The 19,922-nt window shown below is 38.2% G+C and overlaps 1 protein-coding gene across 4 annotated transcripts; it reads left to right on the top strand.

Annotated features, from left to right (window-relative positions):
* The first annotated feature begins 5,015 nt into the window (after positions 1–5,015).
* Positions 5,016–19,378, top strand: LOC126271434 (23 kDa integral membrane protein-like). 4 transcript variants are annotated; one of them, XM_049974152.1, is made up of 6 exons: positions 5,016–5,735; positions 5,826–5,902; positions 8,004–8,192; positions 8,316–8,486; positions 10,280–10,483; positions 17,868–19,378. In XM_049974152.1, the coding sequence occupies exons 2-6, from the start codon at positions 5,840–5,842 to the stop codon at positions 17,931–17,933; spliced, it is 693 nt and encodes a 230-aa protein (XP_049830109.1). In that variant the 5' UTR covers positions 5,016–5,735; positions 5,826–5,839; the 3' UTR covers positions 17,934–19,378. The 4 variants fall into 4 exon arrangements, with proteins under 4 accessions (XP_049830109.1, XP_049830111.1, XP_049830110.1 ...); XM_049974154.1 differs by lacking the exons at positions 5,016–5,735; positions 5,826–5,902 and adding an exon at positions 5,942–6,084; XM_049974153.1 differs by lacking the exons at positions 5,016–5,735; positions 5,826–5,902 and adding an exon at positions 6,508–6,692.
* The last annotated feature ends 544 nt before the right edge of the window (positions 19,379–19,922 follow it).

Raw genomic sequence — 19,922 nt, 5'->3', positions numbered from 1 at the left:
CGACTTTTGGCTAGTGCTGCTGTGGTCCCATGTCCCTTTTCCGGCGACTACATAAATCTTTTGCGCTTGTGGAATGGTCTGGAAGGAGTTCGCCCTGTGTTTGTGTGGCTAGCTCAAAAGTTACTCGCTTGTAAAAACAGCGAAATTGACTCACAAGTCACCGAAGTATCGTTACATCGACAGACTTCCAGGCAAAGTGAGACACAATGTTTATTTATTAGCAGCAAAAGGATCAGCTGTTTTTTTGGGTTGGAGAAGGAGAAACTTCCGTATTACGACTAAGGATTTAATTCTTTGCAAAATTCCAACCAGTTCTATAGGATTTAGGATTGGGTCAAGTCTAGATGATACGGCACCAGTAGTTAGAGAATCATTTTATTCCAATATCTTGTCACTGGAATAAAAAAACTGGTTGATACTTTTTAATTAACGCCGGAAGTTCGGATTTTTTTTCTCAACGCGGTATTTAACTTCTTTCTGTCCATATCTACATGATAGTCCGAAGGTTTTCTGTTATAGTTGTATAGGAGAAGTTATCAAGAAACGGTTTTCTGCATTATTGTTTGACTCTCTGGCACTCTTGTTTGACAGTACTCGGACCCCGTCACTTTGCAACGTTTATTCAGTGTATTTGAGGGTATGAAAAATAAATAAACTACCAGCCGCTTAAATTCTGGTGTAGCATTTTTTCGTGAAAAAAGTAATGTATTACGCTCTTTTTGCAAGTACGTTCTGTCGTCTTCATATAATGAGATGTGTTCGGTGTTCATACGGCGCTCATCGGCAAGGACATCACACACGTCCATGCCAGAGGCAGGATTCGAACCTGCAACCGTAGCGGTTGCTCGGTTCCAGACTGAAGCGCCTAGAACCGCTTTTTTTTTTCATTTTGTTCGATACACAGTCGAACTCCTCTAATCCGACCTTGGATGGTCTGTCACTGCGGTTAGTCCGACCACGCTCAGGCTTGCAAGCCTGTGCCGACTTGTCACTAGTGATGGGGAGCTCGTGAATGAGTCGTTCAAATGAACGCTTCACTCCAGTGAAGTGTGAACTAACCACTCAATTGCAATGAACTGGTACTTCAAACTCATCACAGATAGCACACTCCACACTTCTTTCTAGTTCACTCACTCTATTCCCTCTCCCACTACATCGGCGCTACGTCACTCATCCTCCCTTCATTTCAGTCCTCCCTCTACTGCCTGTCGAGGAATGGGGAATGATAGGTTTACGAGGGGTTGGGGTGGTGAGGGGCGAGGGGAAGGCAGCGTCAGCTGCTTCCTACAGTGCTGACATCATTACCTGTGACTATTTGTGCAGTTAAACTTCGCGTATACAGGTAGCCTACCGTTGGCAGCGGTTGCAGACAAATGAATATTAAAGATACAAACGAATAGGCTGGCTGTGTGAGCACGCACAGCCAACATGAAAATAAAAGGTTTGTTAATAACACTGAAGAGGGATTTTACCTGAATCGTACCAATAACTAAAGGTGACAGTTTACTTTTTGAATCTGGAGGGTTATTATTCTCAACAAAAATAAAATCTACAGGAAAACTTCTGAATGATTAGTTAACGGAGGTATATAGACTTTGTGACAGTGCTAAACATACTCATTCTATTTTGGATTAAATTTTAAAAGGAACATAAAATTGGACTGCATTTCGTTGGTAGCCCTAGTTTTCAGACCATGAATACAACAAATAATGTTTCATTTGGGAGGTAAAGACTTTTTCAGGCGCTTCACGAGAAAATGTCGAGCAAGATTAAATGTAATGTGACAGGCTTCTCTGTTTATCTTTCCTTTGTCCCCTTCGACCATGCTCTATGTAAGTTAACTCAGACGCTGTAAGACCGTAAAACGTTGCGTGCACGTTACTACATAGTTCTGCCATCTGTTGGTAAAATTATGAAGTATTATGAAGCTTTATTGTACGAGCGAAGCGAAGCGAGCGTAGCCGCGACTGAGCGGCGAACTGGGCAACTTCGCCAGGCTTCCTTAGTTCATGAATGAACTATTTCATTTGAACGCTTCACGGCAAAGAATGAAATGAATGAAGTAGTTCACGGGAATGAACGAGTTCGACCCATCTCTACTTGTCACTAACTGGACGCTTGTCGGGCCATCGTTGCGGTGTCTATCGCTGTGCATATTGTTATACTGTACGTTATTGTGCAGTTTTATTCTTTGTTGGGATTAAAAGACGTCTTTGTTTGTTTTGTTCTGTGTTCTCTACAGTACTTATTACTGTAGATTCATTGTGTGTACAGTTGTCTGTTTTTCAACATGTCTGGATTCAAACTTAAACACGTAACTGTTTCACTAAATGAAAAATTACCAGTGCTACAAAGACTGGACGAAGGAAAATCGCTCCAAAAAATTGCAAAGGAACTGAATGTAGGTGTTACGACAGTTAAGGATTGGAGGAAGAATCGGAAAGACAAATAATCCTATACAGTTACGACTGATGGTGAAAACAGTCTGAAGAATCGCAGAACATTAAAAAAGCCTAAATTTGAACTTCTTGATAACGCATTGTGAATGTGGTTTTGTCAAGAAAGAAGGAAGGGTACTCCAATATACGGGTCAAGTCTCAAAGAAAAAGTGATAGTTTTGCACAAAAAACAGATAGCCGAAAGTAAATTTGCTGCCAGTGAAGGCTGGATTGATCGTTGGAAAACTCGTCATGGTGTCCTATTTGTTTCTACTTAATGTGGAAAACTGTCTGCCGATGCCGCAGCTGCTAAGGAGTTTTCTGTTAAGTTTCAAGAAATTGTAGAAGAAAATTAACTGTTACCCTGCCAAGTGTATAACATTGACGAGACAGGACTGAAAAATGGTATGGTTCAAATGGCTCTGAGCACTATGGGACTCATCTACTAAGGTCATCAGTCCCCTAGAACTTAGAACTACTTAAACCTAACTAACCTAAGGACATCACACACATCCATGGTCGAGGCAGGATTCGAACCTGCGACCGTAGTGGCTGCGCGGTTCCAAACCGTAGCGCCTAGAGCCGCTCTCCACCCCGGATAGGATTGAACTTTGAAATGTTGCCAACAAAAATGCTCTCAGCTTCAAATGAATCCGTGGTAGGAACGAAACTTTAAAAAAAACTGAATAACAGCCATTCCTTGTAGCAACGCAGATAGTATCCACAAGTTCCCTCTTGTTCGTCATTGGCAAATCTAAGAAGCCAAGGGCATTCAAAAATATAAACTTATCTTCCTTGCCGGTTTATTACAGCAATAAAAAAATCTGCCTAGATGGACTGCAACCTTTTTAAAACCTGATTTTTCGACGAGTTTGTGCCATCGGTCGAAAAAGACTTGAAGCAAAAAAATCTGCCTGTTCGTGCTCTACTGCTGTTGGATAACGCACCATCACACCACCTGAGGAAGACTTGGTGAAAGGGGACATAAAAGCTCTAATGTGACCTCACTCATCCAACCAATGGATCAGGGCGTTATTGAATGGTTAAAAAGGCGATATCGTAGAAAGCACATCAGCTCAATCTTGGAAAAATCTGAAGGAGGTCATAACTTATTTGAGGCAATGATATCCCTGAACGTCAAATATGCTATTTACACAACCGCTGCAGCATGGGATGAACTGAAACCTGACACACTGCGGAAATCGTGGCGTCCGCTTTGGCCACACGTTATGACTGAAAATGAGCATACCGAAGATGAGCAAAACAACTACGCGCTGGAAATCGTTAAAGATCTACAAATTCTGGAGCCGAACGTCCCTGCCAATGAAGTTGAAGAGTGGATCAACGAATGTAACAAACACTGCTACTCTTTTGAAGAGCTCAGTGACGACCAGACTGTTGCCGCTGTTAGCCAGGAAACTGTGCACGAGGACTTGGACGGCGAGGACGAACCCCTCACCCGGATTTCACACAACAATGCAAAAAACGCTTCAGATATCTCCCTTCAATACATCGAGCAGAATCCAACTTCAACTCCAATGGACTTTTTGTGGATTAAAAAAATGGAGGGACACTGCAACTAAATCTAGACTAACATCTGCTAAACTTTTTTTCCAAGTAATTTCTTTTCGTTTTTACTGTAAAAACAATGCATACAGTATAATCATTTCTTAGTTTATACACACAGTAGTTTACTTCTTTGTACAAAATTTATTTTTTGTATACAGTGCTTTAAAAAATTTTTACTTTACAATATTTATCGTTTATACCTTATTAAGTACAGTACAGTATCGTAATTTGTTTGTCGTTTTTACTTTTAAAACAAATACATATTATATTGTGTGTAGACGTTGTTTAGTTAATATATTGTTTAACACTGTGTAAAAAACATCTTTTTATATTACTGTAGACGTCTTTTAGCTCTTAAATCGTTTAATTTTTTGTACTAAATGTCTTTTTCTATTTTTTTGCAAATAAATATTAGATTTTTCGGATATCCAACCTTTTTTTCTTTCCGACCATGGTCCCGGTCCCGAAGGTGACGGATTAGAGGGGTTCTACTGTGGTGGTTCGTTGCGTTTGGTCCGGGCGGCCGTCACAAGACATCCGTTCAAGTTGACTGTCGATTTCTTGGCTAAGTTGTTTTATTACAGAGAGAACGCAGCCCTCTGACCGAACACGCCGAGCTACCGTACCGGCTATCCGCTCGAACGGCCGGCAAGGCGCCCCACATATAATGCATCGTTCATTCTGACATCTTTTAAAAATCAAATTTTATAGATAGAACAGCTTCTGTCAGAGTTTCTTTGGTAGTCTGGAAGTCCAGTTCGATGGGACAAAAGCTGCGAAGTTTTTGCAAATATTACCTTTGTCGTCAATCACATGTTTACCGTGTACATTTTACTAAATTTGCTTTGGGGCAGATACCTGGATCATGGTACACTTGGCAGCGTGCCCCTCCTTCAATAATTTGCACACAATCGACGTAACGAACTGCTGACGGTCGAGCTTTGCTTGCACCTTCCATTACATTCTCTATCGACACCATCACATCTTTCTCGGTCTCATCATCAGCACAATTTATGGCGCTAGGAGCTAGCTGTCGCGGCTTCCCGCGAAGTTTATTTCCGCGATAGCTTTTTGTCATCACGTTGCAGGCTCGCACTGCGAGGTAACAACGTGCGCTACTTTGAACTGGTACGTAACTGCATCTACTCACGTGAACAATTTATTCCCTGCTGCAGCTGTATTAGCAATTTATCTTGTTGTTAATTCGTGTAAGAATATGTTTCCTTGTGTGAAAACTACAAATCACCAAAATAAAATAAGCGCCCTGCTCTAGTGACGATACGAAAGCTGAGAACGACAGCAGCACTCATTTTGGCCCATCAGTGGACTTCGAATACGGGAAAATACGACGCGTAAATACGCATTCGTCCTTTTTGAAACACGCATAATCATAAGGACTTGGCGCTAACCATGGTCACGTTACCGATGGTCCCTATAAAAGCCCCACTCCCCATCGCCCCGCCCCTTCGCTCTGGTGGAAACTGAATCACGGGATAGCGACACAGACAGTTCGCAGTTGACCGCGTGTGGGATTTTGTGACTGCACCTCTCCCCACCTCTGAACTCCTGAAGTAAACAGCGTGTTAAGAGTTGTCGATTCGCGGAAGGATACGTCGTCCAGATTTTATTGTGAACACCTTCGCAGGAACAGCGATCCAGACACTGGTTGGCGGCCAGCAGTGGTCGACGGCGTGTTGGGTTGCGTGGTTGTGTGTTGGGGCACATCAGGTAAATAAGCTAAAGAAAAGTATGTTCTGTTATGTACTGTACGTGTAATTATTTTTACAGCTGCCTAAACACTGTTTTTCTTCCCTACAGAAAGAAAAGCCAACATGTTGTCCTGTGGGATGTCTTGCGTGAAGTATTTACTGTTCTCTTTCAACCTGTTGTTCGTGGTTCGTATGTTACTTCTAAATTAGCAGTGAGATTGGAAAAGCTGTTTTACTCTTTTTGTGTCTGATAACAAGTGTGAGAACGTTACTGTCTTTTGCATTGAGAACTCGAACATTGTTAGTCTTCGTTCCAATACATGTAAGAAGCTAAACACGTATCTGTACGCAACAAGCTGTATTTAAAGGTAGGTAACGATTGTATATACCTTCATCGCATTTGCTGCCACTATCAGAATAAACCATACAAAAAACGGAGCGTTTCCGTTTTTGGAGAGATCACGTGCCCTGTGATGTGATTGACAGGAAAAAAAATAGAGCATTGGCGATGACAATTTTAGTGCTTCAGACACTAACATCCAATATTTGTTGGTTTTTCGTAGCTATAGTTGCTTATTACGAAATCATACAGTTTCAGTGCTACTTCGAATTAAACGTTTCTGCTAAACGCATCATTTTTAGAACGGTTTATATTTATTTATTCATTCGTCGGTAAACCATTTGCTAAAATTGTATCGGACATGTCAGAAACAGAGAAATAATATGTGCATATAAAACACACACAAAATGGGACAGGATAAAGTAAGGCAGGAAATCGGCCACGGCCTAATCAAACGAATCATTCCAGCATCCATCTTTGTAAAAAGAGGAATCCATGGAAAACCGAAGACAGGATGGCTGGACGGGGGACAACCCCCAGTACTCTCCAATGCAACGAGCCATTACTTAAGACTAGAGTAGCCACCTCACTCGGTAAATGATTGGAAGAGGAATAACAAAATACGTTGTCTACATTGTGAGTTCGACATGCACAATAAGTAAATAAAGGAAAAAAATTGAAAATAAAACACTACTGAAAAAGTGAAAACACTTGGCCGAATTACATGATACTGCATAAAAGTAGAAAATACACAGTAAGTCAATAAGTGGTGCAGATAAAACGTGAAGATTTGATTAAAAACACAAGAGTGCATTGTACAGCATTGCTGAAAGGTGTGAAGTTGGGCACATGAAACCAGCAGACACTAAAAAACACAGTTCGTGTGCTAGAGAGACAGGAAGTGCCCTAACGGTTTTAAAACATATACAATTGTGACAACTGAGTGACAAGCATTATATTTACAAGGAGTGAGGTTTGATTCTTCACCTAGCCATCCTTACCTAGGTTCCCCATCCTCCTCAGGAAACGTGACTTGCCAATTCCGGGAGTGTGACGTTAAAGGGACTCTAACAAATTCCTTTTTCTACCCTTTACAGTTTAGTGTTTTCTGTTGACATTGATGCAGAGCCGTCAGTACATCCTGGTGGGATAATGCTAAGATTAGTCCCCGACAAAGTTAACCCTTCTGTTTTCTTTAACTATTCTCGTTTCTTATATTTGTTGTTTCCTGTAAAAATAAATGGTATTATACTACAGGCACTTGTATGATTGGAAAAAGGACACTAAGGTAGACCATAAGCACCATCAACGTAATAAAATGCTTAAGGTAACAAACAAATTGTTAGGCTACATATGTGACACTATTTCTATTCACAGAAAATTTCAATCTATTGATAATGGAAACTGGAAATGTTTACTTTCCTATTACAGTTCATTTTGGTATCAATAGGCGGAGCAAAAAAATTGTGTGCTGCTTACAAAAAAAACTCGTAGTGTGCCCACTTTATTTGGTCCTCAGCTCTGTGCACTTAAATCTGTAGACATTGGGAAAACATGAATCTCCTTTACGTTCTTTTTGATTGCTGACAACTATAGCAGTCACACTATTTAGTGTAATGTAAAAACTGGTAAATATTTTTTAAATTATTAATTCTAAAACCACATCCAAAATACTTTCTGTATAGTTCTTCCAGTACTGCCATTTTTAAGACAGGAAAGTTGCAGTACATAGTTATGTCTGTTCTTGCAGTAAAAAGGGTTGTCATATAGATGATTAACAAGCTGTTGCTTCTTCAGTCCTACGTAGGTATGTGGAATATAGCACTTAATTATAGGCACAAAAAAAAAAAAAATGCCTAGTACCTTAATGTAATATTTAATATTGTAGCTATTAATCCAAGAAACAATTAAAACAACACTTAAATTATGATTAATTTATTTTTTCAGATTTCTGGTATGGTAATTGCATCAGTTGCTTTATTTGCTCTTCATGATATATCGTATTATGATCTGTTCTTTGGTGGAAGTGTTCTTGCTGGATGTATGCTGCCAGTTATGGTTGGAGTCATTATTTTTATAGTTGCATTCTTTGGTTGCTATGGAGCACTGAAGGAAAATCGTTGTATGGTAATTACAGTAAGTATATTTATGAACATAATGAATCTGATGCTTTCAGATATAAAGGGACTCAAAAGCTTGTACTGACAGTTGCTATGAATAGTTGCATACGTTAAGTATATAATTATTATTTCTGTTCAGTTTTCAGTGCTACTTTTCATCATCTTCATTATGGAAATAGGTGGGGGTATAACAGCTTATGTCTTGAAGGATGTTTTGAGAGATGAGATAGATACTCAGTTAAATAGCACACTTTCTACCTACAAAAACTATGAAGATATTCGAAGGTCATGGGACATCTTGCAAACAGATGTGAGTAAATTTCATATTGCAAATTAAGTAGTTATGGTCAACATGCCACCCCCCCTTCCCAACTCTCTCTCTCTCTCTCTCTCTCTCTCTCTCTCTTCCCCCCGCCCCATATGATTGTTTTTATTTTGATCAGAAGGCTGTTGGTGTATTTTGTGTGCTTTCACTCTAAAACAAATAACAGGAAACAATATAAGAATAATATAATAAAATAAATAAATATAAGAATGTTTTTTTCCATGCATGCTGCTACAACTCTATGGCCGACCCCTGCACCCCCAAAGGGATTATACGTTATGGTAGCCTTCCAACCCTTATCCATAAAGAAGATTTTAGTTTGGAACTGTGGGAGTGGGGTTCGTAGATATGGGTGTCAAGAGGGCATAACACCGATGCATTTCTTATGGGAAGTCAGAGAAGCAGTTGGGAAAAATGCTGAAGTGGCCAAGGCTGGCAGCTATGTCCAAGAATATTCCAGGAGGTTCAAGAATGTTCAATGTTCCATTATTCTCTTGTGGTCGGAATATGTTAGTGTTCCAAAGACCAAGCAAATCTGGTCTTGTTTGGGTAATACTTCATCTGCATAACTGCATTTATTGTAGAGAGGTCTCTGCAATATACATTTTGTAGTAAATTCACTTCTCGGTGTTTCTGTTGCCAATAATAACCCATTTCAGAAGCAAAATAAACCACAAATTTTTTGTAGACTCCGCGTACTTGTACTGTGTGAGTGGCACATGCCAAGACAGTAGATATGCATTTGGAGAGATAGCAGATCAGATACCTTTCTGGCCATTGAGATTTAGGATTACTGTGGTTTCCCGAAATCCCTGAAGGAAAATTCTGGGATTGTTATGTCAACAAGGACACATGTGATGGTTCAAGTGGCTCCAAGCACTATGGGACTTAACATCTGAGGTCATCAGTCCCCTAGACTTAGAACTACTTAAACACAAATTAACCTAAGGACATCACACACATCCATGCCCGAGGCAGGATTCGAATCTGTGACCATAGCAAAAGTGCGGTTCCGGACTGAAGCATACCAGAACTGCTCGACCACAACAGCCAGTGACAAAGGTGATATCCTTCCCCAATCTCAGTTTGTTCTCCAACAACATTTGTTGTTTGATGATCTTGCCATAGACGATATCTTAAACATAATCTTTCTACCATTCCATCTTCGAGAAAGAGATGTCATTACACCACAACCTCCAAAATCTTAAGATGTTTGGAAGAAACAAGCAAAATGTTTTTACTTTATAAAGTGTCATCCTATTGGCTGTGAAAAACTGATGCATTGCCAATCTGTGAGCAGTGGAGAAATACCATCGTGATTGCCACTGGCTCTGATCTAGACTTTAGTCAATAAAAACTAATAAAAACCCGTTGCATGTTAGATAAGTCGAACAAATAATTGAGCAACAAATGATTTTCTATTAAAAACGTAACCTTTGCACTGTATTCATGTATTCTCTTATTATTTTTGTCAGTGTATGGAATATCCAATGTATGTTTGTTCTCTTGACTGTTCTTACCTCAAGAGCCTTTGCTTCAAGAAATATTTTCATGGTGTTTATTTTGTGCTTTACCCCATGTGCTGTTGATAAACATGTCTTTTTGTATGTTGCTTTATTTCTTAGAAATGTTAGTCATATTTAACAACTGTACAATCCACACTTACAAAACTGCAGTTTCTATATAAGCCCTTGCACCTTTTCAAGTACAGTTGAAATGTTTCAAGATTACTGTTACAAAGAATAGAAAAAGAAAAACTTAAATTTTCATACTTTCAGTTCCATTGTTGTGGTGTCAATGGACCTGATGACTGGGCTAAAGCAAGTTTGAAGATACCTACCTCATGCTGTGATGGTCATGATGTTAATGAGCCATGTAAAGAATCAGTATATCAGAAAGGTTGCGTGGACTTGCTTGAAAAGTTCATCAGTCAGCATGCTGTAATTGTTTGTGGTGTTGGAGTAGGAATTGCTTTCATTCAGGTATATCTCACATATTAAACTGTTTCCCATATAATTTGTCACAATTCTGCCATTGTACCAGTTAAAAAATTTAGTATTCCAATAGTGACATGACATTATTTGAATGCCACACGAATCTTAATACATAAGTTGCATTTAGTGAGTAGATAATGATTTATTGTAATGTATCCCAAACCTTCTAGATCAGAATTAGACATTAGATGTCTTAATCTAGTATTTTGGAATAAGAAACCTATGGGTGGTTGAAGATAAAGCATTTCTTGCAATCATTCATTTAATGTGTGATGCAGCATGATGTACTGGCCAGAAATCCAAACAAATGAAGAGAAAAGTTCAATGTGAGCTTGTCATCCTATCTGGTAAGTTTCCCCTGACCTGGGGTTATGGGGTGACTTCTCCAAACTCTACCCCTGTCCCTAAACCTCACCAGTCCTTTTCTTTCACCACTCTTCCATTCTCTTCAAGAGGAAGCCACTGGCTGTGAAGGCTTGCAAACTTTAATACCTTTTACACATTTGTTCTTCCACCAAGTGCTGAGTAGATTTTTTATCCATTCACTTACATTATAATTCATCCAGAATAAATGAGACAAAATTTGTTTCACTTATTTCCATTCTAATTTTATTCATGAGCATATTTGAAACAGAGCAAGTCATTCTGTATTAGATTTGACACTTCTGTAAACACCGAAGAATGTTCTAAATGATGTTTCAGCTTTTCATCAGATTCTGTGAGAAGCTGTAAAAGTTGGGCATAATTGCCTTTATTCAGAGACCCATGTTATCTCTTTCACTGACAAGTAACATATCACATAAGTGTTTCATTATGTCCCTACTCTTTCACATGAGATTATCTTGTAAATTAAAAGCTGTTTTATGATTATCCAACACACAATAAATTCTCATCTGCATAAACATTTTTTTTTTTTCAATTGATTACGGAGAGCAAATGGTTTTGAGACTGTTGGTGTTTTCTAATAGCTTTGTAAATGTTAGCCCTGTCACAGTAACCAACACCCAACACTTTTCCAAAGGGATTTTTCATTTACGAACGGGATATGACATACAGCATTTGCGTGCTGGGGAACCACTCGTTGGTGTTATACAGTTAGTATTGAATGTGTAATTTCATTTTAGTTGTGATGCATATTTCGGGTGTAGATACACCCCCCCCCCCCCCCCCCCCCCAATTCTTGCCTCTAGGAAACTGCAGGCAGCAGAGCTGTCAATCAGAATCCAACAAATTGCACATTCACACTGGCATTGCTCTGCTAGAGTTTCCTTGCTTCATTGCCTTCTGCGTGGTATGCTTACCTTCCCACCAACTAGAGAATACCTGCACAGTGTTTATTCCAAACTGTTAGAGCATTTTATGGCATTGAGATAACATACAACTTTCTACCACAGAAGTAATTGTCATTCACCTTAACCAAAAGCACATTTTCCATACCACCAGAAAATAAAATAATTATCTTCTTATATCCTCACACAAAGACCGCATTCTGTTCACTGTGGGACCTCTCAATGTGGAGAGTAGCATGTACCGATGCTCCATGGAAGTCACATGGTCATTTCTACAGCCCACCCAGATAACATTGATCCACACGTGAATCCTAAAGCTAGGGGTTTCACATGCAACAAAAATGATGCCACTTGGCCACCACTTGAATGGTGGCACCAAAGTTGCACATGGAAACGCCCAGATTCCAGTGGAGCCACTCAGGTTATTCATTTCTAGCTAAGCCACAAAAGTAAAAGATGCTTTAGGCACCACTTTCCTCCCACCACTGATAAGTTAGAAGGGACTGTCATATTTGAAGCTAATGTACCATATTTGGTTTTTTCTTTTTTTTCATATTTATACAAGTGTGTTATGAAACTGTGTACTTTCAATGGTACGTAATATTAAGAATCTCTCCAATACAAATTTGTTTGTGACAACACAAGTATTATTTCATTAAGTGAAGGATGGTTTGTGGTTTTACAGCAGCTCATTTTATTCTAAAAACAGTGAAAATAGATGCAATCCTGGTGGTACATTTAGATAATAAGAATCTAGTACTGGAAACTTCAGTGATCTTTAAACAATTGCGTAGGGGATTTGAGAAAGGAAGTAACAAGGTTTCTGTTGGCAGTAGTTTTTCATACTGAGTGTACCTGTTAATAAAGGAATTGACTATATTACAGTGTTTCTTAGTGTACTTGCACGGAGTGTAGCTCCAAAATTAGTTTCAAAATAAATTTAATATTTTGTAATATTCAACTGATGTGGTGGATGAGAATGAAAATAATAGCATTTACATTAGTTTTTAGGGTGTCGTAAAGGGCATCCAACATATCACATAAAAACTTTGAAATTGTCGTTTTGAGAACGTGGTATAGGCCTAAATATTGGAAAGACGTAGTCACCATATGTAAAATATTAAAGTGACAGTTCTAGTTTTATTTGAGCTGGGACTGCATCTTTAATCAGAATATCAGAATTTTTAATAGAGCTTGAATCACACCTATGAGGTGTACTCGAAATTAGCTTTCATTATGCAAAAGTGTTTCATGTGTCTGTCTTCATTTATGAGTGCTACATCCATTACTTTGTTTGATGCTTCTGTATTATTTGTGTGTTAATTCCACTTCCAAATCCAATATTTGTGTGTACTCTTCTTCTTGTTGGATTCTTGGGTTGGTTCTTACCTAATACCATAACCTGAATAACAACACAAATGTCCGTACGAATAATCCAAGCAGATGTCATATTGAAAATAGTACCATGACCATTTTGAAAGGAGCATGTGGAAACAGAACACAGCACTACTGCTGTATCAGCTGTCATGTTACGTGCTGCAGAGTCACTTTTGTTGAATACGGAAAAATGGTTTAACGTAGTCAGTGTCAAGTTAACAGGTTTTGCGGAGAATCATAAGAAATCGGCATCACTAAATCAAAAATATTACATAAAATCATATTTGTCAACCCATGTAAGGAGCACTTTTGACATTTGTTTCCATAAATATGACCATTGTTTGCCAAGTATGATGGTAAGGTGTGTTTATGTGTCTGCTGAATTTTTAGATATAAATTAAGGGAGGGAAAAAAAACTAACTTAAGCGTTAGTATCATGCAATATTTTGTGTAATGTAATATCTTGTACAGACATCTTTCATTAACCTGACACGTTCCACATCATTACGAAGTGTCGTATTCATGATCTATGGAACAAGTATTAATCTAATCTAATCTACATGCTATTTTTCTGTAAGATACTGCTGGAGGTCAAGCATGAACTACCATTTTAAGAAAACTGGTGACCTTAACAAACAATAGAGCTGTAGCTGTTGTCCATTTCTTTGTGACATTGGCTTTGCTTTCAGTTGTTTATCGCTCATTGTTTTCTAATTTTTAGATTACGAAGAGTCTAGTCCTAGCCCATTATGGAGTTCAGAGAATGGCTCTCACAGCACCAGAAGGATCGGTGATCTCTGACAAAAATCTAATTTCTGCTTTCCCAGAAGCATAAAACATTGGAAGTAGGCCGCCAGTTCTACAAGAGAGGTTGAGATTATTCCCATGCACCACTCCTCACCCAGTGGGTGGCCTCAGCTTTCATTCGTTTATATTCATGGCTAACTGCCATGTTAGTGTCAACACTACACTCTGTTCTGATGTCTCTAATTCTTAATTATTCCCATTTTCTGCGACCCTTTCATTCTATTTGCCAATTAAACCTCACAGTGTTAAAAGGTAACAAATTTAGTAGTTATGAATATAATAGAGGGAAACATTCCACGTGGGAAAAATATATCTAAAAACAAAGATGATGTGACTTACCAAACAAAAGCGCTGGCAGGTCGATAGACACACAAACATTCACACACAATTCGAGCTTTCGCAACCGGCGGTTGCTTCGTCAGGAAAGAGGGAAAGATGAAAGGATGTGGGTTTTAAGAGGGAGGGTAAGGAGTCATTCCAATCCCGGGAGTGGAAAGACTTACCTTAGGGGGAAAAAACGATAGGTATACACTCACGCGCGCACTCACACACGTCCATCCGCACATACACAGACACAAGCAGACATGTCTGCTTGTGTCTGTATATGTGCAGATGGATAAGAGTGCGTGCGTGTGTGAGTGAGTGTATACCTATCGTTTTTTCCCCCTAAGGTAAGTCTTTCCGCTCCCGGGATTGGAATGACTCCTTACCCTCCCCCTTAAAACCCACATCCTTTCATCTTTCCCTCTTTCCTGACGAAGCAACTGCCGGTTGTGAAAGCTCGAATTTTGTGTGTATGTTTGTGTGTCTATCGACCTGCCAGCGCTTTTGTTTGGTAAGTCACATCATCTTCGTTTTTAGATATAAATTTAGTAGTTAGTTTCATGTTCCATGGATCATTTTGCACAATAAATCATAGTGATGTGGAACGAGTCATTGTACACTTACATTGCAAATTAATTTGTAAAAATGGCTACATGCTGAATATTTAAGTTTCTTTAAGTATACAGATGTGAGTTAGTGATTCCTACCCATCACCTTTTACACATTACAGTAACAGAAATTCTTCTATGGAATAGGAGTAGTTGTCGAGGAGAAATGCTCTGTTCATTTTCAAATTTTATTTTACTGTTTGTCAGACATTTATGTCACTGGGTAACTGACCAGAAATTTTGTTGCAGCATTGTGCATCCCTTTTGTGATAAAAACAACCTTTACGTAGAGTAATGAATGTCATTTTTCCTTCTGATACTGTAATTATGCACATCATTGTTCCTTCTGAACTGTAGTGGATTATTTACAACAAACTTCATAAGGGAATAAATATACTGTGAAGCAGTTATATTGCGCTATTCCTTAAACAGATGGCTACATGATGGTCGTGGGTGAGCACCAAATATTACTCTTACAGCACATTTTTGAGCAACGAAGACTTTCTTTCTTAAATATTAGTTACCCCAGAACATTACTGAATGAAAGTATGCAAGAGTTGTCAACTTACTGATTTCTCTCTCCCCAAGATTTGCAACGATTATAAGTGCAAATGTGGCTGAACTAACATTGTTTTAGGAGCTCCAAAATGTGCCTTTTCCAGTTTAAATTCTCGTATGTACACTTAGGAATCTTGAAGTTTGCATCCTATTTATTTCCCTGTGTTAATACTTACAGGGAATGGGCAAAATAATATGAACAGTGGTGGTAATGGGTGGTTGTTTGATGGTCAACAACTCGGGCAAGGCATGTGTCACACTGGACAGGGTGTGTTCAGTATGGACTAGCCATCAGTGCAGTTTGTTTACAAGTAGTACACACTTCGTGTCTGCATTCAGAGGCTGAGGTCAACGTGCAGACCTAACAGAGTGCCAAAGAGGTCAGATTGTGGGGGATCCGATTAGCTAAAGCATCAGTAAACAGGACAGCCTACTTACTGAATGTTTAAAGAGCAACTGTTTCAACAATCATGACAGCCTACGCAAAAGGTGGAAAGACATCATCGTGTAAACATATTAGTGAGTGCAAATAAAAACTAAATGACAGAGATCATCGAATGCTAACATGAATTGTCAGAAAACCACACAACTACGGCAACTAAAGTGGTCAGCAGCCATCTTCAAGACTCTGTATCTACTGACATTGTCTTCTGAGAACTCCATAAAGAAGCTTAAAACATGGTGTCAGGAGCTTAACTCCTGGATGGTTGATCAATGGAAATACGTCATACGGTCTGATGAGTCAAAGATTTCATTATTTCCAACATCGGGTTGGGTTTACATCTGGAGAATGCCAAAAGAAACCTACAATCCTGATTGCTTGATTCCAATGTTTAAGCATGGAGGTGGAAGTGTGAGCAGTCATATTATGGTAGTCTGTTGGTCCCATCATTGCTCTCAAAGGATGTGTTACAGCCTGATTATGTGGACATTTTAGGTGATCAGGTGCACCCCACGATTCGAATGTTGTTACCCAACAATGACACCATATTTCAGGATGATAATGCACCCATTCACACAGTCAGGATTGTAAAATCATAGTATGAGGAGCATGCAACTGAACTGCAGTGCCTTCTTTGACTAGCACAGTCCCTGGACTTCATTATCGAATCCTTGTCAGCAGTATTGGAGAGCAGACTCCGAAGCAGATTTCTGGCCCCTCGTCATTACAGGAGTTAGAAGAGGTTCTGATCGAATAGTGGGGAGACTGTACAATCATTATATGCAAGTATTCCAAGAAGAATTGCTGCTGTATTACGGGGAAATGGGGGATCCAGCCCCTTATTACTAAACCATTCCCAAGTACAGGTTTTCATGTTATTTTGCCTATCCCCTGTATCATTGGTGTAGTACCCCTAGATGTGCAGAACTGCGTATGTTGTGTCTTTCTAAAATTGAAGGTTAGACCATTTGCAGATAAACAGTCAATGATAGTTTTAAGAATCCAGACAATTATAGTTTTAAGAACATCGTTTACCATTTCTTCTGTTTCTGCAAGTATTCTTGGAGTGATTGCAATACTAGTGTTATCCACAACAAGATCTAATTCTGCTTGTTGTATATTAGATGGCAGATTCCTCGCATATATGAGGAACAATAGTGGATGAGGAACAAATGGTGAACTTCAGATTGAGCCATGGGGAACCTCATATGTGATTTCTCCCTAGTCAGAATTATGCCCCCAGACTTCATTGGTTGAATTACCAAGTAAACGTTTCTGCACTCCTTTTGCACTCTAGATATGACCTAATCCATTGGTTGGCTGTACCATCAGTCCCATAACCCTTCAATGTATTTGCGAGAATATTGTGATTCAAAGAGTCAAATGCCATACCAACTGGGGCTATTTTGTTATTTAATGATGGAAAATTTGGGGAGTGAAGATGTTAATGGCACCCAGTAGAACAACTCTTATTTGTTCAGTATATTATTGTTGCCAAGGAGAGATACTATTCTAGAATACATCACCTCAAAGATTTTGGAAGATGATCTGACAGTGAAACAGGGCAGTAGTTATTGACACCTTTCTTTATCACTTTTGTTAAAGAGGGGTTTGGCAACGGCATATTTCAGTCTCCCTGGAAAAATGCCTTGAGTTAGTGACGTTTTTCTTAATTTCAGGAGAAGTTGGTGATACGATCATATGATTGAATTTTATGAGGGTTACTTCTTCCACGTACTGTTGCGATTTTTCTCTTGAACTGTGTCACTTATGTATGTAGTCATGTAAGATATGACTTACATCACTCATTGTGTTAGTCACTTAATAAAAAGAGGTCACATTGAGTGTAATCTGAAAGATACTGGCACATTTGATATGTAAAACAGAAAGTTTCTGTGTGTACCTTGTAGATGTTTCGATTGTGTCCTTGCTATTGGAAGGTAATCAGATTCACCTTTTTTTTCCAGGTGGTTGGCATAATTCTAGCATGCTCCTTGGCAGAGTCAATTAGAAAAAGATACCAGGCTCTGTGAAGTGAATGGTCCTTTTAAGTATGTTTTAGTGATTATTGTTATTTGTGTGCACATTTATTTAATGGTACTCTTAAGTTTTGCTCATCTTTAAGATAGTGCTTTTGGAATCTCATATTTTGAATCTAAATGTAATTGTGCAGCCTGAATGGATGTAATTCTTACATGCACTGCTACTTTATAAGACTGTAATGTACATATCTTGATTAATATTTAGTATGGACAAGCATTTAGAAGATTTCCACATGTATCTTCATTGGCCATATCTTATTTTATATGTAGTGTTATATTTTTGACAATGTTTCCAATTTATTTGTATTAATTTTATTTCATTGTTATAATACCGGTAGAAACAGGAGTCACAGTTTTACTGGATGCTCAGTAGTCATGGGCTGCTTTCACAAAATTTAAAATAAATGTCAGATTTATGCATTTGATGAAATAAAGAATTTAAAGGCACACTTCTGGTCTGAATCATTTCAGTTTTGATGTCTCCTACATTGGAACACCTTAAAACATTAATCAATCAAATTACAAGTGGAGGGTTTTGTTGTAATAATACCCATAATAATAAGTGTGCAGACTCGAGTCAACATTTGCATTTCGAACTATTATGATATTGTAGTTAAAGTATGAAGCTGAAAGCAATCAGAGTAGTCAAAGACTGACATAATGCTTCATACAAAGTTTCGTTTTCACTACAAAAACCTAAATCATAGGAAACAATCATTTTCAAGGAGTTTATTCACATTTGTAAAATTTCAAATACATTAGCGCTTTTGAATGGACTGGTTTGCATTCTATGTTGTAACTGCCCAAGAAATGTGTGAAAATTAATTAGTAAGTAGCTCCATAAGTGCTCCATGTTTATGAAAGTGACTTCGCTAAGATCAACGTTTACTACATACAATGAGTAATTTCATAGAACATGAAACCGGCTGTTTCTTATAACAATATCCATAAACTACAGTTATTTAGATATCATTTCTATGATTGTAACGCAAACCATTTATTAACACATTGACTTTTACTATGAAATAAAAAAAACCTTTTGTTTTACATTCCTGTTTTGAAAGGTCTGTAATTCCAGTGGTATCTAAAAAGCGATTTCACGTAATACATTAAATCTCTTAAAACTTATGCCATTTGTTTACTAGTAGGTCATGCTTGTCCAATATATGTTCGCAATATTTTGCATTTACAAATGAAGCCATAATTAAGAAAATTTAGGCAAGCATTGTTATATTTCAGTATTTTGTATAATATGATGTATGTCCTATGTAAAAGTCTTTTTTATTGTATGCGCTACTGTCAGCATAAAATAGCAAGGTTTTGTGGATAGTTACTCATAAAGTTAAGCTTTTAATTGTTAATTTAATAAATTTGCACTTTAGTTTTGTTGACCTGATTGTTAAAAAACACACAAATAGAAGAACTGTGACTACGTAGCCCGTTATGTAGAGTAGGCTCCCATTGACAAGAAATGGTGCAGCTTGTCATAAATAACCCACTATAAAACAACTTGGTACCTGCATTATTTCATGGAATTCACGTAACTTGATCCAGTTAGCAGATGAAATGGACAGAGGCAATGACTACTTCAGTAGCAGTAGGAAGCAGATTACTAACAGTTACACTGAACAAAGATATGTATAAGAAATCAACTGAACTATGTGTCTCTGCAGAACTAATTACTAAAGTGTAATGTTTTGGAAACTGTTCTAGCAGTAAACATTTGCATTTGTCTCAAACTAATTTTTTGAGGCCAATGTGATCAGTAAGATACACCCCCATGATTACACGTTTCTTGATGTCTATGGAACACAGGAATAACATTTTTTTTTGTTTTGTTTAAATCAAATAATTATTTTTTTCGTTTTGAAAATTCTCGCCCCTGCAAAATGTCACTGTCTTTCCCATGTAACAACAGTTACTTTACAACTATCTGTTCATAATACATATTGTCATTACAGAAATTATGATGCAGAAAAT

This window comes from Schistocerca gregaria, chromosome 1 (genome assembly GCF_023897955.1).
Source record: "Schistocerca gregaria isolate iqSchGreg1 chromosome 1, iqSchGreg1.2, whole genome shotgun sequence".
NCBI classification, from domain to species: Eukaryota; Metazoa; Arthropoda; class Insecta; order Orthoptera; family Acrididae; genus Schistocerca; species Schistocerca gregaria.
This window is presented reverse-complemented; position numbering and strand designations above follow the sequence as displayed.